The 26,658-nt window shown below is 41.6% G+C and overlaps 1 protein-coding gene and 1 pseudogene across 5 annotated transcripts in view; one reads left to right on the top strand and one right to left on the bottom strand.

The window, feature by feature from the left end:
* The window catches only part of RTTN (rotatin), a 176,044-nt gene that overhangs the window by 132,802 nt on the left and 16,584 nt on the right, over positions 1-26,658 (top strand). For 3 of the 4 annotated variants that reach the window (XM_082641619.1, XM_082641620.1, XM_082641617.1), the window contains exons 44-49: positions 1,665-1,791; positions 3,838-4,040; positions 7,044-7,311; positions 13,174-13,277; positions 14,365-14,434; positions 15,487-15,795. In XM_082641619.1, coding sequence (XP_082497745.1) covers positions 1,665-1,791; positions 3,838-4,040; positions 7,044-7,311; positions 13,174-13,277; positions 14,365-14,434; positions 15,487-15,572 — 858 coding nt within the window. In that variant the 3' untranslated portion in view covers positions 15,573-15,795. Of the gene's footprint in view, positions 1-1,664; positions 1,792-3,837; positions 4,041-7,043; positions 7,312-13,173; positions 13,278-14,364; positions 14,435-15,486; positions 15,796-26,658 lie in introns of those variants that run through there. The other variant, XM_082641618.1, reaches the window with a different exon arrangement.
* On the bottom strand, positions 8,955-9,752 carry LOC309814798 (40S ribosomal protein S3a-like; annotated as a pseudogene). The gene has a single exon. The product of its transcript is annotated as a 40S ribosomal protein S3a-like (transcript).

The following is a 26,658-nucleotide window of genomic DNA, read 5'->3' as shown; positions in this document are numbered from 1 at the left end:
GCCGTGAGGGATCCTCGTGTTGCGTTCGCATGTCACAGTGTAGAGTCTTCGGGCTCTCGGGGTGGAGAATGGCTGGTAGTCAGTGGATTACAGGGCTCTGGGACTCTGAGGGGCGGCGCGGGCTGGGGATCTTAGGAGCTAGCAGTGCACAGAGGGGTTTGTAGCCGTGACTGCTGTTGACATTTCCCAAGAGGGCATATAGTGAAAGCCTAGGTCATGTCCTCAGAAAATACAACTATTGAAGAGGAGACAGAGAACAGCTGAGAAGGGAATGCTGGAGAGAGTTTGGAGGTGATCTAGGATAGAGGGACTGCATGGAAACGAAGAACAAAGAGCCCTTGATAGTTGCCACAGTGCCTGAGGGTTTGACAGCTCTAAAGGTAGGAGCGATTTTACCAGCCTCACCAGTTCGGAACAGAAATTGAAGTAAGCTGAAGGTTAAGTAATAGCTGGGAAATGACAGCAGTAAGAGCACTCTTCCTAGGAGCTTGGCTCTGAAAAGCAGCAGCTACAATTGAGGACATACAGCATCAAAGGAAGCTAGTGTGCGTGTTTACTCCTGACACGTAAAGTGCTTAAATATAAACAAATGAGCAAATCGGGGCCTAGTTATTAAAGAGACAGGAAGGGAAGAGCTAATAGATGGGTAAAGATCCCCGAGGAGGCACGCGGGGCTGTGTTCCAGAACACAGGTGGACGGATCAGTCTCTGCCCAAAGAGGAGCACCTGTTGCTCCCTGCCAGGCAGGAAGGATGGGTGCAGGGACACGCAGATACACCGTGTGCACGGAACGGCAGAGTAGAGCAGGAGCTCGCACCTCGCCGTTCCTGCCTTCTGTGTGAGACAGGAAGCAGGGTCGTCTGCGGCAGTCGTAGGGCTGTGCTCCAGGCCTGCGGGGAGTGGGGAGTAACATTGGGAATAACCTGCCCACTCTCTTTATGGAGCATTGATACTCCATAAAATTGTGTAGGGCATTATATGAGGCCCACATGTGTGCACATGGCTCTACAAATTGCCTAGTAACTCTGTTCATTAAAAAAATTGTTGTGTTTACTGCCGATAGTTACATTTTGTCCATAATATTGTCCCAGCGGTAACTGATCTTCGTAATAAAACCTGAGTTACTTAAGAATTATTGACTTAGCATAATATTTTGACTGAAGTTTATCATATCCAACTTATTTAAAAACAGTAATCTACTTCTGATCTATCTGTCTAGCCACACATATTAGATATATATACATATACCTACACACAGGGAGAGAGGGGGGAGGGGAGAACTCAGAATTGATCAGAATGTTTCCTTAACCAGAAAATCCCTTTTCTTAACCATATCATAGCACTTATAAGAGTTTATTTAATGTTGCAAGATATCACTGTCTTGCTTAATTTACATGTTCAGAAGCTGTTTTTCTACATTTCTGACCTAAGCTGCGTATCCTGGTCACCCCAGTGTTGCAGGGACTTCCTGAGACTGGTCAGGCTTGTGGTCAGGGCAGTCCGGGTTGCAAGGTGCTGAATCTGTCCATAGGATTCCTTTCTCTAATCAGAACACAAATCAATTCAGTTTTTGTCTCATGTCGGTGACAAGTTTTTTGGCTTTGATTTTAATTTATATTTTCATTATTCAGACTAATGCTGCCCTTGTTTCCTTCCTGCTGCAGGAGGCAGCCCTGGAAGCTCATCTCGTCCCTGTCTTGCACTCTCTCTGGCCTTGGCTTTTGATGGATGATTCACTGATGCTAACTGCCCTGCAGCTGCTTTGTGTCTATACTGCAAATTTTCCAAATGGTAAATGGAACCCAACGCTGCCTTTCAAAAATACACTACAATACTAATCTTATGTAATGTTGTTAAAGTGGAAAAATGAATATACATTTTGAAGTGTTTCTTCCACTTATTTGAGGGTATGTTGGTTAGAGGTATGCTTTCTCATAGGTATTATAAGAACGAGCAGTTACGTTAGTATATGTTTGATGAGACAGGAGAGTCATTAGACAGCTCAGGGAATAGAGAGGGAGAAACTGTCGTGATTATGTGGCAGCGGAACATTGAATTTAAGAGGAAAATTGAGAGTGAAAATTATGATGGAAGACCTTAAAAACAGGTTAAGGTTAAAACTTTAAGAGATTCTAGAGCAGGAGGCTGGCGTGATGAAAGGTAGTTCTGGGTTTGGTTGGCTTGGCAACAGATGGTATCGTTGGGGTGCCTCTTTCATTCCTGCATTTGACAGACTTTTTATTGAGAGCCTCCCGGGGCCCTGCATTGTTAGAGGCCAGCAACCAAGAGAGAGTGGAGCAGGCGGGGAGGTGACGTGGGAAGAGGAGGTGTGAGGTAGCTGTTTGAGGGGAAGGAGGTGGGGGGCATTGCGGGCAGTGTGAAGTTCCCATGTAAACTTAGGGTCACAGATTTAAGGCTTAGTCAGCAAGTTTAAGGTTTGCGTGCTTTTTCTAGCAACAGTCAGCAGCGTAGCAATTGGATTCGCCCGGTATCAAAAGACAGACAGAGAAAGGACCGGAACTGAGAATATTCACAGCCATCTTGTCACTGCTGTGTGCTGGGGGTGGCTTTTTCCTCCACCCTGGAGCCGCCTGTCCTGTCGCCCACTCCGCGTGCCTCTGGCCGTGTGAGCTGGCGGGAACAGAGCCTCAGGCTCTGTGGTGTACGGAGAGCACTGCAGGGCAGCGTCGTCCTTGTTTTCAGGCCGCTGCTGTTGACCTTTCCGTCCTCACTTCTGCTCTCACTGCCCCCCACCCCGGCTCACGGCCTCTCGCAGTGTGACCGGCGGGGCACGGCGGTCTCTGAAGTGTGGCCTCTGCACATCATCCTTCTTTTACCCCACCCGTCACTCCTTAATTTAGGGTTTAGGGAGATGTGCTTAGGGGAAGAAAAGAATCCGTTGCAAGATACTGAGCAAAAGAAACATATATTGGGTTGGCCAAAGTTTGGGGTTGTTCCATAAGATGCTACAGAAAAACCCGAACGAACTTTTGGCCAACCCAATACTTTACGATAGATCTTTGAAACCATAATCTGTGTTACTTACATACTTACAGTTGATGCAAATATTAGAATGTGGCTCTAATTGAGGAAGAAGCTTTTTATTTTCCTGTCTTGTTTCCAAGCAAACCTGCATCATTTAGTGATAGTTTTGTGTAACATGAACGGAAACCTTGGTATTTGGATACTGCTGTGTAGTGTGAATACAGGAAAGATCACTCTATTTATTTGTGTTTACTTACCTTTTATGAGTTTATTTTACAGGATGTATTTGATTCAGATCTAGTTGTACTTAAGCTGGCCTCCTTGCATGGACTTTCACAAGCTAATCACACCTTAGGCTTACGTTACAATACAGTAAAATGTATTTCTAATTCTTTTATGATTATTTTTCTCCTTTGATAAATCCCATATAGTTGTTTAATTTACTGAGTAAACACTGGACTCTGGAAAACCAGTTGATGCTACTGCTGGCGCTCACTGCTTGTGAGCTGTGTTACCTTGAGCAAGTCACTGACACCTCTGAGCCCTGAGATGTCGTTTAGCATATATGGCTGGTGGCATTTGTCCTGTCCTCCCACCCCAGGATTATCATGTTCCTCATTTTTTTCTTCTGGAAAATGGAGGCATTAGACCACAGTCTTTTTAAATGCTTTATTGAGGTCATTAGGCCCTCAGTCCATTAGATCAGATGCAGACATATCAGCACCAGCCTTCAGTGCCATTGCAGTTCACAGGCTAATGGCCGAGTCCTTTGATAGACATGCTTTACCACTCAGGTTGTTGAACTAAAGCGTGAAGCTGAGATGACGTTGTGATGGACTGTTGTTTTTGAAGGTTGCAGTTCTCTCTGTTGGTCAAGTTACGGACAATATCCTGTTCAAGCTGCACATCGAGGGGCCCCTGGCAGCTCCCTGATGCTGTGTATCCTGAAGATGGCTTCCCAGGTGCCTCTCGAGAACACTGCAGTCCAGCAGATGGTTTTCATGTTTCTTTCAAACCTGGCCTTGTCTCATGACTGTAAAGGGGTAATTCAAAAAGTGAGTACTTAAACTCTCCTTCCTATCATAAAAAAGAGACTCAGTAAAATAATCCTTTCAACCGAGGACATGTGTGACAAGTCTAGAACTCAGTTTCTAGGATTAATTATTATGATTTTAAGGCATTTTATTTTAAAGGATTGTAAAAGGATCAGGAGGTTCACTTTGTTTAAAGCCTGTTGATAGATGATACATGGAAAGTGACAGAAACTAGAATATGATCACACCATTCCCTTTTAGTTTGTCTTCTTAGCTTTTGGACTGTATTTTCTCTCTCTCAAAGATGACGGTTTTAGAAAGGCAGCTGTGTTATATTTATTTTGAGATCATAAAAGCGATATATTGGTCTTTAAACAGACCAAATTGAGCATAACAGTTCTAGTTCAATTTACATTGTCAAGCGGTTTATGAAATCACAGCCCCTCCCCAAGTTATACCTAACTTCTTTATGGCACACAGGTGACTTTTCAGTCCCTGAGACTCCTGTGCCAGAACGTGACTTCCCGCCCCTGGTTTCAACTTGGGCGCTTTAAGAGGGACGGTTGGCTTAAGCAAACCCAATACATATGTTCCCTTAGGCTGTATTTAGGTGTGTATAAACAGGATCCCTAATTTGGAAGATCCCTTAAAGTTTGAATATGATCAGATTATCTGTAACTTACTAGTACATAGTAATTTGAATGCTTCCCTTTCATTTGCATGAATGCCAAGGTAAATTGCGAAATTGAGTCTCCTTTTCCTCTATTGTGTCATCTCCCCAGCCACCACCCCCTCCAAAAAAAAAAAACACACTTTGAGTGCAGTCTCTAAATAAATAGCAGTCTTACTAAACAAAGATCTTCTCAGTGCTATGTTGGAGCTAACTCACGCTGGTTCATGAGTGTTTTTGTTAATTTTCAGGAATTTTGCAAGCCAGCTGACATCTTGGTGGTATTTTGAAATCAGCCATGGTGGGAATATTCACGCCATGCACATCAGGGACCTACTACTCTACTACTACTCTCACCTCAGCTGTTTATTTGCCAGCACATGGCTGGATATTTGCTGTGTGTGTGTGAAGTCACCCGGAACTGGATTTTGTTGCGGGGGGAGACAGTGCTTTCTGCCACTTGCTTACGGAGAGCACGCTGGTAGGAAGCAAAGTAGGAATTCCCAAGTGGAATATAAATGCTAATCTTGGATCTGATGTGTGACTGAGCTGATGCTTATTCTTTTTAAGCTTCAGTTTCTTCATTCAAAAAAATTTTAGGTTAAACAAAATGATCTCTAAGATATTTCAACCCCCAATCTATGATTTTGGTAAGGTACTTAAGCATATTTTGTTTTTCTCCTTTTTTATTAAAAAAAAATGTATTTATTTGGTTGCGCCGGCTCTTAGTGGTGGCAGGCAGGCTCCTTAGTTGCGGCATGCATACGGGATCTAGTTCCCTGACCAGGGATCGAACCCCGGGCCCCCTGCATTGGGAGTGCAGAGTCCTATGCACTGTGCCACCAGGGAAGTCCCCTTAAGCGTATTCTGATATAAGTGTGATCGGACTCCATTTCATCAGATTTCCGTTTCAGGTGCAGATCAGTCAGGTTAGTTTTCCTCTGCTCTAATTAGGAATCCTCCGAGCCTTCCTCTGCTCATTGTTATGACGAGCCCTGGACACTTCCAGCTACACCTCCCGTAACTCATCTGTAGTTATTAGAAAATGTAGCTAATGCTATTGTACAACTAAAATTCTAAAATCATCTGTTTTCTCTCTACCATGGCATATTTCTTTGCATTCTACCCAGTGCAGGAAATAGTCTAAAAACGTCTTTAGGCCCAACAAAAAGAAGGACTGCCCAGAGCATATTTACAATTTAAAGTACTATCATATATTTTATCACTGTTGTCAACTCCAGATCTCCAAGATCATGGCAGAATCTAGCTGAATGGGAAAGACAAGGGATGAATCTAAAAAGCACTAATTTGGGCTGAGAGGTGGGAAGAGGTGTGAGTGGTGGCAAGGGCAGGGCGGAGTGGGATGCAGTTCTGCAGTGTACTTGTTGCTTGGGTGGTGTTGCTAATGCTTCTGTAGCTCGTTTCGTTCTTGTGCTCAGTCCTTTTATGTAAAAGTGCAGAATTTATTTTATAGATTCAAGCCAAAATTTTGATTTAGGTGTAGGGGAACCCAAGAAATAAGCCAGAATAGATTGTTAAACAGGAAGAAAGATGAGCTATTCTGGAGAGTTGTGAAAGTTAAGTGATTGTATTTCTACACCCTGATCCAAATGCCTGTGGTTCCCATGCTGTCCTGAGCTTCTTCTTGATCTAATACTTTTATGCTTTCTTTCCTTGTTTGCATACAGATTATTCTAGGCAATAAGTTATTGTCTTTCACATAGTTCAGGGTTTGGTGTGGTTTTATAGAAGGAGTTTTATTTGGAGGTTGAAATAACTCTTACAGTTAAGTAATGGAGCTTTCTCATCTGTAAGTTTACAAGAATGACATGTAGCCACGAGAAATCATCTGTAATGATGAGCAGCTGGGGTAAAGTGAATATAAGATGTACTCACAGATTTTTTTAAAAAAACACTTGTCCTTGGTACTACCAGAGTTGTTAACTGGTGTCCAAGACTGACTGAGGTTTTGTTTCTTTTTCTTTCCTGTAGGATAGCTTTAAATGAGTAGCAAAATTGCCAGAAGGCAGACATAAAGAGAAAACTCAAGAAGCCTGAAATAATCCCCAAACTGAATGATCAATCCTAAATAACTAAGAGTTGACTAGTTACTTTATCCATCATCAGGAAAGGATTAGTAAGAATTAAAATTTGAGCACTATTTTGTTCTCCTTAACCTTTTCACTTATTATACCTGGAAACAGTATAGATGGAGTATTTGGAAGGTATTGGGAGGAAGGAGAAATTAAAGTTGGGGAAAAGAGGAGCAGAATGCTAGTACTTGGTCTCTGAGGGTCTAGGAAAATAATGAAAAGACTCAAGAGGAAAATAATATTCTCTCTATTTATCCACAGAGTAACTTCTTACAGAACTTTCTGTCTCTAACGTTGCCAAAAGGAGGAAATAAACATCTCAGTAATCTGACCGTTCTTTGGTTGAAGTTACTGCTGAATATATCACTTGGAGAAGATGGGCAGCAAATGATCCTGAGGCTCGATGGCTGTTTAGACTTACTTACAGAGATGAGCAGATTCAAGCATAAGAGCAGCCCTTCTTTACCTCTTCTTATTTTTCATAACATTTGCTTCAACCCTGCCAATAAGCCCAAGATCCTGGCTAATGGTGAGTATTCTGCCTGTACACCACACGCATCCATTTATACGTGTGGTTATTCAGGTGAAAACACAGAGTAGTTTATAAATGTGCCAGGTGCTTATGCATCACGTGCCACGTTCAAGGCACCATGGGAGGCCGCAGCTGTAGGGACGAATCGAATCGGATGTGATTCCCACCCCTGAGATGCTGCTGAGTCTCCCAGGTTAACAAGTCACTGCACGACAGCCAGGCTGGATCCAGGAGGTGGTACCGAGGTGGGCCTGGGCCTCACCTCCCTCCTCCCGTCCCTCGTCCTGGTCCTCTGACTTCTGCACGCCTTCGAGCGGGTGCCGCCCTGTCCGTGGAGCCTGCCCAGACCAGCCTGTCCGCGTGGCGACCCCACCTCTTCCTCCTGCCTCCCGCGCTCTCACCCCTGCCCCTTGCCCTGTTGTACGTTTCTCCACAGCAGTACCACCCGCTGCTGCACTGTGTTTTCGGTGTGTACCTGCGGGTTCCTCGTCTGCCTGCACTGGAACATAAGCTCTTACGAGTCAAGAGGTTTCTGCCTCTTGTTCACGTTTCTCTGGAGCAGCTAGACTCGCGCCCGTCACTAGTGGGCGCCCAGTGGGTGTGTGAGCTGGAGACCCACACTGAGCAGGCAGCAGAGTTCAGGACCCAAGAGCACATGGTGACAGTAGCTTCACAGCGACTCCATTCTCTGATCTCAGGACAGATGGAGGCGAGGATCAGTGAGGATTCAGAAAAATTTTGGAACAGAAGGAGCGAAGTGGAAACATCTGTTTGTGCAGCCATGTGCTGTTTCTGTGAGGCGTGTGTGAATTTCAAGTTTTATGAGGAGGCGCGTTATCATGAAAAGAAGAGAGGTGGGCTCTAGACTCCCACGTACCTGGTGCCGGCTGCCAGGCCCTCGTGTGCTCCCGCAGCGTCACCTGGGGCAGCTTCTCCGGGTCCCCTTTCTTCATCTAGAAAATGGTCCCTCCTTTCTTGACTTCGGTAGAAATCAGTTGTTAACACAGAAACTGCCTGGCAGTGTTTGTGGTACATGGTAGATGCTCCAGATGTATTAGTTCTCTTTCCATTCATGTTTTTCACTTAAACTTTCGTAGAGGTGTTTTTCTATGAAACACGGAGTTTTCCAAGTGGAAAGGATTCTGCTTACATTCTGTTGTGTATAGTCATGATTCTAGTTTTCTGATAATAATTATTGAATTGCTAGAAATGCAGGGGAAGATTTTAGAAGCTCAGCCAGCCTTTAACTCACCTGAATGAACGATGATCTCCTCTCCCGTGGCCCCTCTGCTGACTCTGTGTGGCCGCCATGGGGGAGGGGGCTCCAGCGACTTGTTTCCAGGTTTCCATCCACCTTCGCTGTGTCTCCCTCAGTCCTTACGTTTGTGAAATGAGGGTGACGTTAGGGCCCTACCTCCGAGGGCAGTGAGACGGCCCGTGTGAGGCATCTGTTCCTCTTCCTGCCATCACCTGTTAGCATTCACCTTTCTCAGAATAAGTTTTTTCTTTGGGGACTGCTAACTGCAATTTTATTATTGAGAGAGTTGGGAAAAGGTCAGGCTTTAGGGAGCTGAAGGAAAAGTCTGCATTTCTGGATCACTCAGGGTTTGTTTGTTTTTTTTTTTCACAAATAAGATATTTTATTTGTCACCATTAAAAGTCTGAATTTTAAACAGGTATTTAGACCTGGTGGCTCATATCCATTAGCTCGTTCAACTTTAGCACCTGTCTCATCCCCAATAGCTTTTCCAGGACTACTACCTTCACCCTGTAGCTCCATGAGTTTTCCCAGTTCAAACTTGGGTTTCTTCAGCATTTTTACTTTTCTAACAAAAACATCATGGACCTTTTCTTTGTCTTTTCCAGTGCTGTCTGGAATCAGTTTATTGACCACCTCTTTCAAGTCATTTGTCTGCTCCTCTCTGGTCATGATTTCCATCATCTTCTTCTGGATCTGGGGGACTTGCTGGTGCTGGGCATAAGAGGTCTTCCCGAATCTGATTGTTACATTTTTTAGTAAAACCCACACAGAATAGACGAAGCAAATAACCATCGGTAGTCTTGACATCGACGTGAGCTTCAATCGTGGTCTGCCATTTTTTGACCACGGAGCACATTTTGTCATGCGTAAGATCCATGCCATGCAAATTAGTCAGGCAGTTTTTTCCCTGAACGTCCTCAGTAATTAGCTTGAATTTTCTAAATGCAGCTTCATCATTCTGCAGATCAGCAAGGCTCACTTCAAAAACACAACCCTTGAGGCCATCAGATGTGATTTTGGTTCCTTGAGTTCTCGTGACCAGTGTTTTCCCAATATTTCTTATATTGAACATAGCTGGTACTTTCACATCATACCAATCTTTCTTAGAAAATTGGTCAACCACTTTCTTCTTGGCTCCCTTTTTGCTGCCTTTCGTAAGATGCTTGTTATTGCTGACTGCCAGGGTGCTGCTCAGAGAGCCAAAAGGCTGGATCACTCAGGATTTATATTTAAACATTTCCTTGTATCAGCAATGTGCTCTCTCCTTCGTTAGCTTAAAGAAGGAGCTTTCCCCAGCCCCACAGATGTCAGATCAGGGGCCTTCGAGGCAGGGTAGGAGGCAGCAACTGTGCCGTTTCTACATGGATGTGTCGCAGGCACTGCCTCCGTCTCCACTTGGGGATCCAGAGGGAATGCTTGGCAGGGTCAGGCAGCTTGGAAATCTCCCCAGCAAGGCTGCATAACTCTGATAGTAGCACCCAAACATCCAGTTTAGATGGCCAGGAGTAGAGTGGGCAGTGGGGCTTGACTTTGCTGTTTAAACAGATGCAGAGTACTCCTTGTGTCTGGTCATGTCAGCGTAGATGTCCTCTCTGAAAACAACAAAAACATGCTAGATAAAATGTATTAAAATTCACCTTAAAAAATCAAAGAACTGAAAACATAGTGGGAAACTTATAGGCCAATTTTGATTGAAAGTCTGTGCCCAGAGAGGTAAGAAGTTTGTAGAAGGCTCTTTAGCTCCCAGGACATTTGCCAGCTTTGTGTGCTTGGGCTTTTGTCCAGGAGTGCCAACAGGGGAGGGGACAGACACCAGGAATCTCTGGAGTCTTATGGACCATCCTGCAGGTATTGAGCTGGAATCTCAAAGGACTAACCTCTTAGAAAAGGATGAATCAGAATTAAATTGGTGCCCCAAACCTCATGCAGGCGACTAGAAAGAAAAGAAAAACAAGTGTGAGAATGGGCACCACAGACTGCCCCTCACAGCTCTGCACCCCAGACACACATAGACAAGTGGCCCATGACCTTGGCTGGAGCTGATCCTCGACTGACAGTGCCGCTGGGGGCTGAGCAGAAGCAAACTGCCCTCTGATGGATGGAGGACACGTTTGTACTGGGCCTCAGGGAACCTCCACAAATAATTTTTCAAAAGCATCAGCCAGTATACAGTTAAAGATGACCAAGCTTGTCAGGAAAAATGGCAACATGAGTGAGAAACAGCAGGGGGAAAAATATCAACTTATCTGCCTAGATTTCAGATGTTGGAATTGTAAAACACAGATTTGAAATGACTTTTTTAATACAATATTTAGATAAATAAATGACAAACTTGAAAGTATTTGCTGGGAATAGGAAACTGAAAAATTGAAAGATTTGGAAAAAGAACCAAGCAGAAAAAAAAAAAAAAGCAGAAAAAAAAAGAGAGAGAAAAAAAAAAATAGAACCAAGCAGAGCTTCACTGTTGAGTATGATAATCAGTTAGCCACTTACAGGTGTTTAAATGTAAATTAAGATATGCAGTTTGTTAGTCACACTAGCTACATGTGGCTATTGGCTATCTTATTAGACCACATACATATAAATGTTTCCATCATTGTAGGAAGTGCTATTAGACAGGACTATTCTAGAACTTCAGTAGCCAAAATTAAAAACTCAGTATACATGTCGGCAGCAAGTTAGGTGCAGTGGAGGAGAAAATGTAGGCATTAGAAGATAGATCAGAAAAACAATACCCAGAATGCAGCACAGATAGCTAAAAAAGATGAGAAAGGATTAAAAGAATAAAGGGTTTAAAAAAAAAGGTAAGTGACATAGCAGATACATTGGGACAGTCTAATTGCATGTTTAATTGAAGTCCTCAAAGGAGAGAAGAGAGGAAATGTAAGCGATGACAGCTAAACATTTTAAGAACTGTTTTCGTCAGACACTAATCCATAGATTCAGGAGACTCAGATAATTCCGAGCAGATAAATAAAAATAAATCCACATCTGTTCTCGAGGTTATTTCTCTGTTTCTGTGTGAGTTCAGTTCATACCTATTTGTTAAACTTAAAAATGTTTTACATGCTTTTTTGTATACATGTTATATTTCACAATAAAATGTGTTTTTTAAAAAAATTGATGCACTTGCATTATCAGAGGGGACACTACATTAAGTGACCTATACATTATACAGTACCTATACAGTACTTTATTAAAAATTTTAAGAGATAGTAACTGGTTGAAGGAGTTATATAAACTTATTTAGATCATGGGTTATATGTTCTGAGTGTCTGATAAAAAGTATGGAAACATCCCTGGATGATACTCAGTTGGAGAACACACAAATCACCCTCCCATTTGATGATGGTCCCTAAGAGTACCAGCTGCCACCCATCACCTCACATGATGAATTGCATCAGGTAACTGTTGTATATAGGCTGGGTCTGGGTAGGTTATGATACAGAGGTGGCGGGGAGTGCAGAGCAGGTGGTGAGGCAGGAGGGGTAGTCGGCAGAAAGTTGCTGCACCCACACCTCACTTCCACGCTGTCTGTCCCTCCGCTGCACAGAGTTCACTTTATGGAGCCGCTTTTTTTTTTTTTTTTTCTGTAAAAGATTTTAAATTTCTTAAAATTTCTTTTAAAATGCTAAATAAGATTACTTAAACTCATTTTTGTTTGCTTTAGTTATGGAATCTTTCATCCAACTAGTATTTATTGAGCCTCTACAATAAACTTGCAGTGTGAATATTCACCAGTGAGCAGACACACAGACTGCCCTCAGCTAGGTTACAGTTTCATTAGGTGCATTCATTGAGGTTGGGATAATACATAGAGTTCCCAATAACAAGTGTTTCACCCCTAAGAGTGCAACATGTTTTTAAAATCACACATTTTAGAGGGAAAATAATTTGATAGAATTTAATGATACATACAGTTAAGTAAAATAGGTTCATGTTTGTTCTGAAACACTTGGACGATCTCCTTGGGGCTAGACATCTCTACTTTAAAATGAGTAGGCTGCTGCAGATAATTTGTAAGTCTTTCATACTCTGGCCAGCTTTGCACAAAGGGGGTGTATCTTGTGTGTTGTTACGCCTTTAAATAACATTTTCCTCTCTCTCTCTCACACACACACACACACAAACATGCCTTTGAAATGTTTAGTCCTTTTTTAAAAGGCTTAACTAATATGGTATTTCTTGATTATTGTTTTATATAGTAGCCCATGCTATTGATACGTTTGTATAATGTCTTTATAATTTATCATAAGAGCAAGTCCTGTTTTCCTGCATGTGACAATGTGAGATATGATTGAACAGCTCATTGATAAACTCATTGTGTAGTGGCTTACTTCTGCTCTATCATTGTCTTTAAATGAATGTGCCTTTGTTGAATTAGGGCCGAAAAAGTTAAGCAGCCGTGGCTTCCCTGTGCCTGCTGTGAAAACAATTTGTTTCCAGGTGGTTCTCCCACATACCACATGTTATAAAAGATGGCTTTTGCCAACTTTGTATTTGTTTGGTGGGTAAAAAGGGTTATCTGACCAGTCTAAGATATGAATACAATGTATTGTCTGGGACTAAACTTTTTTTTTTAATGTGCTTATTATTAGAAAAAGTCATTAGTGTGCTAGCTGCCTGTCTGGAAAGTGAGAATCAAAATGCTCAGAGGATTGGAGCAGCTGCGCTTTGGGCTCTGATTCACAATTACCAAAAGGTCAGTTTTTAAAATCGTTGTCCCTAGGGGGCAAACACCAAGGCTCTTGGGACGTCAGAGGACTGTCAGCAAGGAAAAAATCAAAGTCACAGATAGTGTTGCCTTTGTGCATTCAAACCATTAGTAAACTATCTGTCAAAATCTTTCATGTAATCATTTCAATAGGAGGTGTCTCAGTTCCAAGTGTTTCTCTCTTGAGTGAATTCTCCCTGTTAATATAACTTGATTTGCCATATTGGTACAATGCTAGTATGAACTGTTTCTTCTAAAAGACATGTCAAGGAAAAACTCATCTTGAAGTCAGGCCGAACAATGAAGTTTTATCCAGTTGCGAGATTCGCCTTTCTCTAGGACACGTCATCACTGAACTTTGAAGTCAGCTCAGTCCTTGTAAGGCTGTGACACAGGGCCAGCCCCAGGGGAACGGCCAGCAGGTGGGACTTGCACCTGCTCTCTCTGGCCTCTGGTCTTCTCTTTGATTGCAGACGTCTCACTCCTGAGAGAAATACCTGTGTGTACCTAGTGGCTGAGTAGTGACCAGGTGACAGTGTTAGGATAAATGGCCATCCCCAAACGGTGCTCACGCAGTTGGCCGTCCCTGGTGCGCACTGGCTGGTGTCAGCACTCGTGAGGACAGAGGCTGCTCTTGTCACTGTCACCCCTGTACCCCCAGGGCTCAGCACAGGGTTATGCACTTTGGAATCGCTCAGTAAATACTTGTTGACCAACTGACCGACTGCTAGTATTGTGTATCCTTGATCTGAAATCTGAGGTTTAAGGAAATAATGAAATACTGAAACTGAGATGGCATAGTTTAAAATAGCAAATTGAGATCAGGGGAGAAGGGGGAAAAGAGGGAAAAGGGGGAAAAGGAAGAACATGGGACAGTAAAAATCAAGTCAGATAGGGAAGGGGTGGGCGGTGGCACAGTGGGGTGGAGTGGGGTGGAATCTCCAGCTACATTATTATCTTCTGTAGTATCCTGTTTAATACCGTAGTCAACAAGCGCAGACCTAGTATTGTGCTATCCTGATTCTTAAACACATGGGAATGAATCTAATTGATGGATTGCTCTGTATTATCCTAGGCAAAAACAACTTTGAAAAATCCATCAATAAAAAGAAGAGTGGATGAAGCATATTCCACAGCAAAGAAAAGTAAGTTTTATTATTAAAGAGATTATAGTTAAACTTGGAAGCTGTTCACTGAATTCTCTGATTAATGATATATTTGGACAGTTCACAGCAAAATGGCAGTTTTCTACACTGATGTTTGAGGAGCTTTTATGTTGAAGCATTGTAAAGTGTGCCAATATTTGGTCTATGTTTTTCATTGTAACATTTTTTAAAATAATAAAATGATCTAATAGATGAATGATTGAGATACAGTATTTTCTTGACATGTCAATGATCTTTCTCCAACTCATTTTTTTGTATCAAATTTCCTTTTGCCGGTGGCTACCACTGTGCTAAAGTGTGTTCTTACGTGATAAGAACTAGGCCCAGTTAGAACTGATCTTGAACAGAAAATGTTGGTCTAACATCAGGGAGTTGAATTACAGTCTTCCAAGAATAGATCCCATTGCCCCAGTATCCACTCGGTCCTGTGAAGTGATCATGATATGAGGCAGGGTTTTCCTCTCAAAGTGCATTTTTCATTTTAAGTGATACCAGTTTGCAATGAGCATTATTCTCTAAACCTTCTTTCCGCTAAGATACTGAACTGTGTCTTTCCTGTACTGTTCTGTGTCTATTGGCTATTAATTTGTGTCTTTACAGTGTAATTTTTGTAAGTGGTTTGGTTTTGGGGTTCCCCCCCCACTTCGGTTTGTTTCTAGCTATGACCATGAGTTTCTAGAGGCAATGAATGTTTGAATTTATGTGGTAGGAGGTGTGGTACGTAAAAAGAGCAAGGCATTCATTTGGGATCATAGGTAATAGTGTCCATTATGGAGGTGTATCGTTTTTTGTTTATACTCTGTGGCTAAACCAGTAATTAAAAATAAATTCCATAACTTCTTAATTTTTAAAATGTTTAATATTTTAAATATTAAATTTAAAAATATTCTTATAATGCTAGCGCTCAAGAATTGGCATAGAACTTTGTCACAGATAATCCTGTTCACGTGTGTTTGTGTGTGTGTCTACTGTTCAGTGAAGTGCTAAAGTTTAATAAATTGCTCTTCTGTGCTCTAATTTTTCTATCTCAGCTTTCTTAAGCTCAGAAGAAACCCCTCTAAATGCCTATTATTTGAAATGTCTTGAAAACCTTGTGCAGCAACTTAACTCTTCGTGAGCGCTCTGAGATGCTTTGCCCTGAAGCCAGCGGCCACCGGACAGGTGAGCCAACCTTGAAGCAAGTTGTGTGTAGACCTGTCCCTGAAGACGTGCTAAGCCTCTGCATCAAAGGGCATAGAGAGTCCTGGGAACACAAACATCTTTTTTTCTATGCAATGTGTTTTGTAAAAATCCTATTTATCAGTTATTTAATAAAATAAAATATTTTTAGCAACTGAAAATTGACTAATAATTGCTGCTTACAGGCTTTTATCAGTCTCATGGATATAAATTTTAGTAATGGAAAGAAGACACTGTGTTCTGATTTCCTTTTTTAAAAAAATTTTTACGTGAAATTTGGCTCATCAATACAAATCCTTATTTTTCAAAGCATACACATCAGTGAAGGAATATTTGTAGTAAACGTGTATAATTTTGTGAGTAGCTTCTTTTTGCAATTTTTAGTGAGTAATTCCTTTCCATATGATTTATAAATGTGTTATATTTTATTATTTTCACCTTTCAACCTCTGAAATGTTGTGTAATAAAAAAGGAAGAAATAGTGTTTATGGTCATGTACCGTGGCCTGGGTTCAAATTCTGTCTCAGCTCAGAACATCATGAAGAACAGGAATGTGAAAAATCCAGCAGGAACAACTCTGTCGAGGCCTCCTCACATAACTCTTAACTAACATGTAGTTCTGCACTCAGAACTTAAGATTGGGAGTTCCCTGGTGGTCCAGTGGTTAGGACTTGGCGCTTTCACTGCTGTGGCCCGGGTTCAGTCCCTCATCGGGGAACTAAGATCCTGCATATACACACACATACACCACACACATATATATACACTCATTATTTAGGAAACATTTTTCTAATTAAACCATGGTTAACAAGAAAAAGGAAAAAAACTTTGTTTATTAAGTACTGTTAGCAAATTGCTATCATTAATAAAATAAACCATGGGATGTTATTTACGCTAGAAGCATGGGGACAAAATATGTGTTAAATGCTGAAATAGAAGCAGATAAATTTGTAGTTTCTGAAAGTTATTCATTAGAGATCTGAAAAATAGGTCTAGGAAGTTCAGAAGTTTCTGGATAGCCCAAATTAATTTGAAGCAATGGACATGCCAATATTCTGAAAAATTCTAAGAGCAGGAATCTTAGGAATTATTTCTTTTTTCCTGGTTTCTTATATTCTATGTCATTTTCTTGGTATCACCTTTAAGCCCTCATTGGTGAATGATAGAACAGATTTCTCTGTAATTTCCATTTAAAGAGCTCTTTCTATGTCATAGACACTATTCTCCAAACGTTTATTATTTAATCTTTCTCTAAAATACTACCGTTGTACCTGTGTTAGAGGTGAGTGAATGCAGTGGCTAGGTGATCCATTTGTGGGTGATGAATAGGGAAGTTGAGGTTGGAACCAAGGATAACTGCTGACAGGCCTCAGGGTGTTTTTGTTTTTGTTTTTTGCGGTACGTGGGCCTCTCACTGTTGTGGCCTCTCCCGTTGCGGAGCACAGGCTCCAGACGTGCAGACTCAGCGGCCATGGCTCACGGGCCCAGCCGCTCCGCGGCATGTGGGATTCTCCCAGACCGGCGCATGAACCCGTGTCCCCTGCATCGGCAGGCAGACTCTCAACCACTGCGCCACCAGGGAAGCCCAGGCCTCAGGGTTTTAACCACTGTGCTCTGCTGCCTTTTTTCTCATTGAAATACCTGTCTTTGTGTTTGGATCTTATGGATAACTTACATATTTCTACAAAACTGGGATCTCTCAGGGAAATGATCACTTCCTTTATGGTTCATTGATTGATCGATTCACATGCCAGAGTTTGCTTTGCCTCATGCCTTTGGAATCGGAGAGAATTGTAATTGATTATGTTCCCTAGCAGTTCAAGGTAGTACTACAGGGGGATTTGTAACCCAGCAGGGATGTTACCTGCTGAATCCCAGGGGCCCTGGAAAGAGGGAGAGAGGTCGTGGCTTCAGGAGAACATGTCCTGGGTGTGAACCCCAGGGGCACATGGTGTTCCAAGGCCGTGGTGGCCCACCCGCCCATCTGTCTCTCTTCAGATTGTGTTCAGCCAACCAGTGCAGAAGCTGCTAAGCAGAAGACCCTTGAGGTGACCGGCCACTGTTTCAGCAACTGCCATGGTACTACCTTGGGGACCCACCGGCATCAGAATCCCCCAGGATGCTTGTTGAAATGCAGATTCCTGGGCCCACTGAAGCATAGTCTTAGGCCTGTGTCTAGAATTGTTAGCAAACTCGCCAGGTGATCTTTACACTCACCACAATTGGAGAAGCACTGATTAATCCCCTGACTTTACAGAAAACTGCCTAGAACATGAAACTGGCTTCATACCACTTGATTACTTAGTGAGGAAATCAGAACTTGAATCTGGGTCTCTGGAATGCTAGTCAAGTGTTCTTTCTTTCACACATCCCTAGTTTAGGCAGAGGTCCAGAAAGCAGGTGTAGGGAACTAATTCATGCCTTGCGGTCTGCAGATTTCCCATTTCCTGGCCTCTTTGGTTGGTTGTGTTAGTGTGTGTCTGTGCTGAGAATGAGCTCGAAGACTGTGCCGTGTTAACCAGGGCAGGCAGACATTGATCCTGAGGTGTCTGTATTTAGGGCCTTGAGCAGTCTGGGGGGCGAGGCAGCCCCTGGTTTTGAAAACAGAGGAAACAAGTAGAATAATTAGCTGACCTAGTTGGAGCCTTTCCCCACTCTTCCTAAAATCGCTTTCAGAAGTGAATAACTGGAAGTACTTTTCTTTGGTATTCTGTAAATAATGGAGTGAAAAATAGAATTTGACCGTTTAACAGCAGGTCACCGATTTTCCTTTGTAGTGTTAAATTACTACAGATGATGAGTATGTTTTCCATCATTAGTCTTGTGGCTGCACCTTGTCTACCCACCATTTCCTGAGATCTGCTGCTTGACCCATGATGTTTCTCAAACTTGGCAGATTGGTGAGTAAGAATAATGATTGGCATTCCTGTTCCTGCCGTACGAGGTGTGCCCACAGTTATTTCGGGGAATGTGGTGAAGTGGTTAAGGGCATAGGGCTCTGGAGTCATATGGACCTGGGGCCAGCCCTGGCCTCACCCTGCACAGCTGCAGGGACCTGGGATAGCCTCCAGGCCATATCTTCCGCTGTCACTGGGGATAAGTATACCCACCTTGTAAAGTTGGGGAGAGGATTGAGTGCCCAGTCTCCTCTGTGTACCTGGTACATAGCTCATTGTCTCTTAGATGTTATCAGTGATTGATTATTCTTACAGTCTCAGAAATGTATCTCTCTTTCATTAAAGCATTAACTCTTTTGTGTCCTTGCAATGCTTCTCTCCCTTTGGGGAGGGTGATGTGCTGGAAAGTGAGTTTTGTTGTCAGAACTAAGGCTTCCACATTCCAAAAAGATCATCCGTTTCTGGTGGAGGTGCACATCCACAGTCCTGAGGTCGCTAAAGGCACAGACATTGAGCAAGTCGTCTAAGTCTTGCAAAGCAGTGCATAGAGGTGCTAAATACACCTGGGTGACCTGATGTTTTTTCTTCTTCGGCTCATTAGGTTGTCTTGATTGAATGTCAGTTGGTGAAATATTGCTCTTTGTCCCCTGAATTGTGAAAATGGAAAATACAAGAAATTATAACCTTAGCAGCCGAAAGAAAATCTTAGCTTACAGAATCCATCAGTTTGGGAGCAGGCCTTTTCCTCTTGCCACCTGTTGTTGACCTGTGTGATCCAGGAAGTTAGGGGAATGGATGATAAAAGGCCATTGTTTCTGTGAATTAGGAAACTTAGTTTTGGGGAACTTAGAGCTTATTTTTCTTAAGTCAGAAGTTATTCCTCACAGGAAATTCCTTATAAAACTCAGGTAACAAGTCTCATACATAGGCTCAGGATGTACGGAAGACCATGCCAAGACCTGGGATTCTGAGGTTTGGCAGCAAGACACGAGGGGCTCAGCATGATCCTGTTTTAACTGTTCCCAACAACGTTCATCTTTGCGTTTCATTTGCTCCTTCTGCATTTGGGAAATCTGCTTCAGAAAAAAAATCTGCTTTTTTTAAAACGGTGTTTCATAAAAGATCCATATGGTAACGTTCAATAAATTTCTTTTTAACTAATTTCACATGAAAACCAAGAGAAATGTATGTGTTTTAATGTAGACTCCAAGGGAAAAATTCTTTCATGCATTTCTTCTTTTCCAATAACGTCTGTTTCCCTGTGGCCTTACCCGTGCCCGCAGCCGTGCCTTTGGAGCGTCTGCGTCCCATTTGGTTCATTCATCTGGGCAGCAATGCTCGGCATTCTGGTAGCAGATTGCTTGCAGTTCTGGAAACATGACTTCCTCAGATACTCTGTTAGAACATTCTTCCCTTGGCTTACCCTGGGAAGAGACAGATTATAAAGTGGAAAACTATTTTTAATCATTTTCTGGTGATATTTGTAAAGACTGGATCACAAAGAATCAGTTTATGTATATGATACCTCTTATAAAAAGTTACCTCTTACATCTGTTAGGAAAAGCCATGATTGCAGAGTAAAAAGTCCAAAATAATAATGGCTTCAGTGAGAGAAGAGTTTCTTCTTCTGTTTTTTGTTTTTTTTCCACAGCCAGCAAGCTCCCCACCGCCACCCCGGGGTGGGGTGCAGTCCTTGGCTGATAGTGTCCTCAGGGGCTCAAGTGCCCATCCTTCTTTGATGCATTCTTCCTTCAGCAAGTTGCCACGTGGACATCTGGAAGGAAAAGAACTCCCCCAGCTGTCTATTGCCCCTTTCAGGAGGCTTCCCAAAAGAGCAGTCTAACAACTTGTCCTTAGGTCCTTGGACAGAACAGTGTGTTGACTACAAGGGAAGCGAAGGGTTGTAGTCCTTCAGTGGGGCTCACTGCACGTTTAGTAACACAGGCCTCTGCCGGGCAGGAAGGAACAAGGGGTTCGGTTAGGCAACCACCAGTCCCTGCCCCACTGGCCAAGGTTCTAGCTGATTTAAGAGAAAAACATGATACAACTAGAAGTTAAAGTATTATGTTTCCAAATTAAAAATAAGAGGTTAGATGCTTACTGAATTTATTCGATCTGCATTTAGACTTTGTGATTAAGTCTAGTCGCGTTTAGAACTGGAAATAGTACTGTCAGAGAATAAAGTAAGATCACTTCCTGGTGTGGGTTTATCCCCATGACATGAAAGCCTTCAGTTGTCAGAACCCACCTGCTTATCATAGAGAAATATGGCGGTGAAGACAGAGTAGTTGGTCTGAGCAGACACCAGCATTCTCAATGATAGTTTAATTAATCAAAAAATTAATTGGAAAATTAAAAAATATATGTACTTTTACCATTTATTTCAAATATGTAAATATGTGTTCATTACCCAGTCTCTTAATAAGGGCTGAGGCCATTTTTGAAGGTAGTTCCTTCACTGATGTGTTTTGGGGCATAAATCACATCTCTGGACAATTTCCAGTTTCAGTTTCTGGAAGTGGAGCAAAAACTAAGACACTTACTAAGTGATCTAAACCTCAGCCTCTTCCAGATTTTTCTTTACCATTTTATCCAAGAATTCTTCCAAATTTCTATTATTTCTGACTTTCTTTTGTAGTTAGCTCACCACACCAGATTCAACAACAATTTGTGACTCCTTGTTTCTAATTCTTTGCAAAGCATCCAACTTAGCTCTTATAGAAATAATTATTTTTCATCTTACTGCTGTCCTTAGTATTTAACCAAATTCTATAATTACAGTAAGGAGTCCAAGCGGTACAGATGTTTTAGGAACAAGTACAGCCAGATCCTGGTCAGTATGAAACTCGCCGAGTGGAAGCCAGAGAGGCCTGTGCTGGAGGGAGGTCCACTCACCCCTGTACTCATGTGCTCTGGCATTGGTTAGCCGGTATGTTTATTGGGAAAATGGAGAGAATTGTTTAAGCTTAGCAAATCCATTCTCTAGTGGCCAATAAAGAGAGGTTATACTATGAGCTTTTAAGATTTCTTGAAACTTTGAACATCCTCTTGTTTGTTTTTGTGGCTAATCCTTGCCTGGCTCCCTGTATTAGACACAAAGAAGGCCAGAGGTTAAAGGACACGGGTCCTTCTTGGACATTATTCTCAACTTACCTTGTACCTTCTTCACATTCTCTGGCTTGCTTATCCGTGCCCTTTCTTCTCCTGCCTCTTTGATTGAATTCTCTAACTTTCCTCCACCCGTGTGCCTCCACCCACCTTTACGTTTCCATTTCTGCCTGCTTTAAAAGGCTAAGATCAAATGTCACGTCTCCCGTGAAGCTGTGTCAGATTCCCCAGCTGGCAGGAAAGTCTTTACTCTTTGAGTTTCCACGCCAATTTTAGTCGTTTTTCTTTTTTTCTTTTCTTTTCACTTTTATATCACTTAGTGCTTTTTGCTTTGTATTATACTCACTTGCATAAAGTCATTGTTCCCACTCTCTTCTTCAAAACAGGACTTCTGACCGAGCTTGTGACTCCATGCCTCCCACAATGCCTCACAAAGCAGGTGTTCAGTTTATATTTATTTACAGGAATGAATGAATGAATGGATGAATATGGAAAATACTTTATTAACAAAAGCTATAGAATTTTGTAATGTAAATTAGGCTAAAATTCTGTAGACTTTGTCAAAATGCCATTACTATAAGTAGTTTTCTATGAGAATAGATTTTTGTTAGGTTCTAAAAATAAAGAATGAAACCAAAAAGCACTGCTTAAAAACACTTTAAAATCCTTAGAATATTTTTTTAGTTTAGCAGAGTAGGAATAAAACCCCAATATTTTAGATATGATTTGAAAATATAACCAGCACTGACATGGAACAAAGATTCTAGTCTAAACTTTCAAGATCCATTGCTTACTAAGAATCTTATTTGGGCTGTTGTTTTTGGGAGGCAGGATGTAGGTATCAGCTTTTTGCAAATAGAACCTTAAATTCTGAAAGTTATATAAGCTGCAACCCCGGCAGTGTGGAAGAAACGGAAGAAGCCAGTTTGCATTACCCATGCTGTGTAAAAAGCACAAATCAACAGATAAGCTGTCAGCTTCCTTCCAGTTCCTGTTTCTTAGTGCCCACATTTGGCAGCAGCAGGCACTGTGAGAATCTGACTAAAATAAATGTGACCCTGCTTTGCACAGAAAGAGAGGAGGGGCAGCAGTAAAGGCCGAAAGGAAGCTTTTAATACTTTGACTTAAAATTGGCGAAAATGCTTAATCTCTTGGTACCATTGCAATAGGGAATGAATTCTGTGATTGCAGCACTTTACATTTTTCATGCATATTTCCTATCCACAGCTGATAATACACAGTTCCATCTGCAAGGTGAGGATAATACTACAGCTCCTGCACAGTGATTTTGAGTTTTGACCCAAATGGGGAAGCTTTAAGTGTACAGAGTCTGATTCAAAACTGGTAGATCCAATGTATATGGCATTTGCTCTGTCTGATTTAAAGATTTGAAGTTGTCAAGGAGATGGGGGCTGAACCATCAGGACTGCTGGTCCCTCCTCCCAAATTCACTCCCAGGATGGAGAGAGAGAACGGTGAGCAAACCGTGGTGTCACGGGGCAGCTGTTGGAGCTGCTGTGTGTAGGGGGCGGCCGTGTCTTTGGTCATGGGCAGCAGACGGCCCCGCAGGGCTGTGTGAGGGAAAGCACACACTGGGGGTCTGTTCTCGCTCCCACCAGCCATTGCCTTGAGGGAACCAGTGCCTGCCCCTCCGTTCACATCTCTGGGCCTGGGGTGCTCATGAGCAAGCTCAAGGCCACAACACAGAACCCCTGCAGTGGTGAGGGGCTGAGAAAACGGAGCTCACTGATCTCCATCAGGCCCTGCTGTGCCCTGCCGCTTCAGAGCCCCAGGCCTGGGCACTGCAGCGCAAAGAGTGTCTCTTCCTAACGCTGCTTCTCACCAAGAAGGGGGTGGTTTTTGGAGTGCGGAAGTGACTGATCGATGGGTGCCTTGGACCCGCACTCTCCACCCCTTGAGCTGACATGGCCTCTACAGATGAGTGCACGGCCTTTCACGGTACTTGTCTGACATTCCCACAGGAAGTGAGCTCGCTGGTCAAAATAACAAGACATTAGAGGAATACGACAGCTTCAAAAGGAAAATCACATGCTGGAAATATATTTTCCAAAGAAGCGTAAGTGTTAAAACAGATGAACCAGGAATTTTAAATTAGCCAAATTTAAAGAGATAAGGAAATAAAACTATAAGACCCAAATGAGAAAACATTTAAAATGTACAAAAAAATATGTACAACAAATACAAAGGTTGAAAGAAAGACAACAATAGGTAGGACAAGTAGAATGGATCCAGCTAAGTTATGAATTAATGACTCAGAAAACACGATTGAGGAAATCTTTGAGAAGGAAGAAAACAACAGTAAGTAGGAAATACAAAATAAAAATATAAAAACTAGGAGAATATGGAGGATAGAAGTAGAAGTGCTCACATCTGGATGGCAGAAGTCTCAGAAATGGAAAAGAATAAAAAGAAAATAAGTACTTGAAGAAATGTGGAAGTAAGTTTCCTAATACTGAAAAGAGAAGATAAAGTTTATACTTAAACAGCTCATAGAAAGCCGAAGAAGAGAGGGAAGAAAAAAATATATATATACACTCATTGCAAAAATCTAAGAATATGAAAGACAAAACCCCAAACAACCCAATAAAAATGATAATAACCCCAATCTGGAAACAACCTAAATGCCCATCAATAAGAGAAGTTCAAAAATATTGTGGTATATTTATGCAATGAAATATTGCTCAGCAATAAAAAATAACAAAATGCTGATAAACACAACATCATGAATAAATGTCAAAAACATTAAATTGGGCAAAAGAAGCCTGATGCAAAAGAGAACATACTGGTTGATTCCACTTATATGAAGTTAAATAACAGGTAAAACTAACCTCTGGTGACAGGAGTTTATAATAACAGTAGTCTTTTGGGGTGTGTTAACTGAAAAGGCACAAAGCAATCATCTGGCTTCTGTATCTTGATCTATAACATTTTATTCCTTGATCCAGGGTGTGGTAACGCAGGTGTATGCATGTGTAAAAAGCCTTAAAAGTGTACCTGTTATTATATGTATATTATACTTCAACAAGACACCTGAAAGAAAAAAAGTTTAGATAATATCAACATGATGGACATTAATGAGGAGAAGAACAAAGCAAGTAAAAGGATGCTATACTGTTATTGAGAGGGGAATGCAGGCTCTAGAGCGCAGGCTCAGTAGCTGTGGCGCATGGGCTTAGTTGCTCTGCGGCATGTGAGATCTTCTAGGACCAGGGATCGAACCCATGTCCCCTGCATTGGCAGGCAGATTCTCAACCACTGCACCACCAGGGAAGCCCTGAAGATGTGGCAATTTTAATACATGTATCTAACAAAATAACCTTAAAATATTTGAACCCCAAGGTGGCAGAACTATAAGGATAAAATGGTTACCTGGTATTGCAGAAGTAGCTTTCAACCCATGCTCTTGATTTTCGATAAGTTGGCAATAACTCAGAAAAGATATGGAAAATCTGAATAACAAAATTGATAACCTTAATCTAATGGATATATACAGAATTCTGCAACCAAGAATTAGAAAAGACACATTTTTTCCTCAGTCCATGTGAAGCATTTACAGTTGATTCAAGTATCAGGCAAAAAAGCCTCAATAAATTTCAAAGAATAGGTCCATATAGAAGGAACTGTTGCCACTATGTAATTGAGTTAAAATTTAATAACAAAAAGATAAGGAGAATATCTTTGTGTATTTGGAAATTGAAAGACAAACTTCTAAATAACTCACAATGAAAAGAAACCACAATGGAAAGTTACTGAATGATAATGAAAACTACACAAAAAGACCTGTGGGATGCAGCAAAAGTGAAAGTTCTCTCACTTTTTTAATCCTTGAGAAATTTTTAGCTTTAAATCTGTCTAAAAGAAGGCCTCAAGGGCTTCCCTGGTGGCGCAGTGGTTGGGAGTCCGCCTGCCGATGCAGGGGACACGGGTTCGTGCCCCGGTCCCGGAAGATCCCACGTGCCGCGGAGCGGCTGGGCCCGCGAGCCATGGCCGCGGAGCCTGTGTGTCCGGAGCCTGTGCTCCGCGACGGGAGAGGCCACAGCAGTGAGAGGCCCGCGTACAGCAAAAAAAAAAAATAAAAAATAAAAAAAAAAAAAAAAAAAAAAAAAGAAGGCCTCAAAATGAATAAGCCATGTATATATCTTAAGAATTAGAAAAATAATGACAGAATAAACCTAAATTAAGTTGAAGAGATAATAAAAAACAAGAGCAGAAGTTAATGAAATAGAATCAAAGATATTACAATATAGAAAATCAACAAAGCAAAAACTGGATCTTTGAAAAGAAATAGTAGACAAATTTCTGCCATAAATGATCAACTGAAAGAGCAGAAGAACACAAACACTATAATGAATATAAAGGGGGACATAAGTACAGATAAAGTAGAATAAAGAGTTACTACTGGAATATTATCAACAATTCTATGCTAGCAAATTTGAAAGCGTAAATGGACAAATTCTTGGAAAAATACTTACTAGAATTGACCTGAAAAATAATAGACTTCAGTAGTCCTATAGCTATTAAAGAAACTGAAGTAGTGATTATCATCTTCCCACAAAGAAAACACAAGACAAATGGTTTTATAGGCAAGTTTTAATAAACATTCCAAGGACAATCCCAATTTTATTCAAACTCTTTGCAAGAGTTATAGGAAAAGAAGGAAGAATACCAATTCATTCTATAAAGCCGGTATAACTATGCTACCAAAACCAAACCAGAACAGTATGAGAATGGAAAAGTATAGGCCCACTTATCTCATTAACAGAAACAAAAATCCTAAACAATATTACTAGCAAGTCAAGTAGACATTGTATATAAAAAAAGAAAAATATCTATATGTTTCTCTTAGTACATGTAGAAAAAGTACTTGATAGTATTCTAATTAATGTCAAAATCTCTTAGTGAATCAGAACTAGAAGGCAATACCTTAAACAATAAAGAGTATGTTTAAAAACCAGAGCACCAGCACTCTAAATGTGGAAACAGTCGAAGTACAGTTGG

This window comes from Mesoplodon mirus (assembly GCF_964341445.2).
Source record: "Mesoplodon mirus genome assembly, chromosome: 13".
In the NCBI taxonomy this organism is placed as follows: domain Eukaryota; kingdom Metazoa; phylum Chordata; class Mammalia; order Artiodactyla; family Ziphiidae; genus Mesoplodon; species Mesoplodon mirus.
The sequence above is the reverse complement of the archived record's forward strand: the minus strand, read 5'-3'. Positions and strand labels throughout refer to the sequence as shown.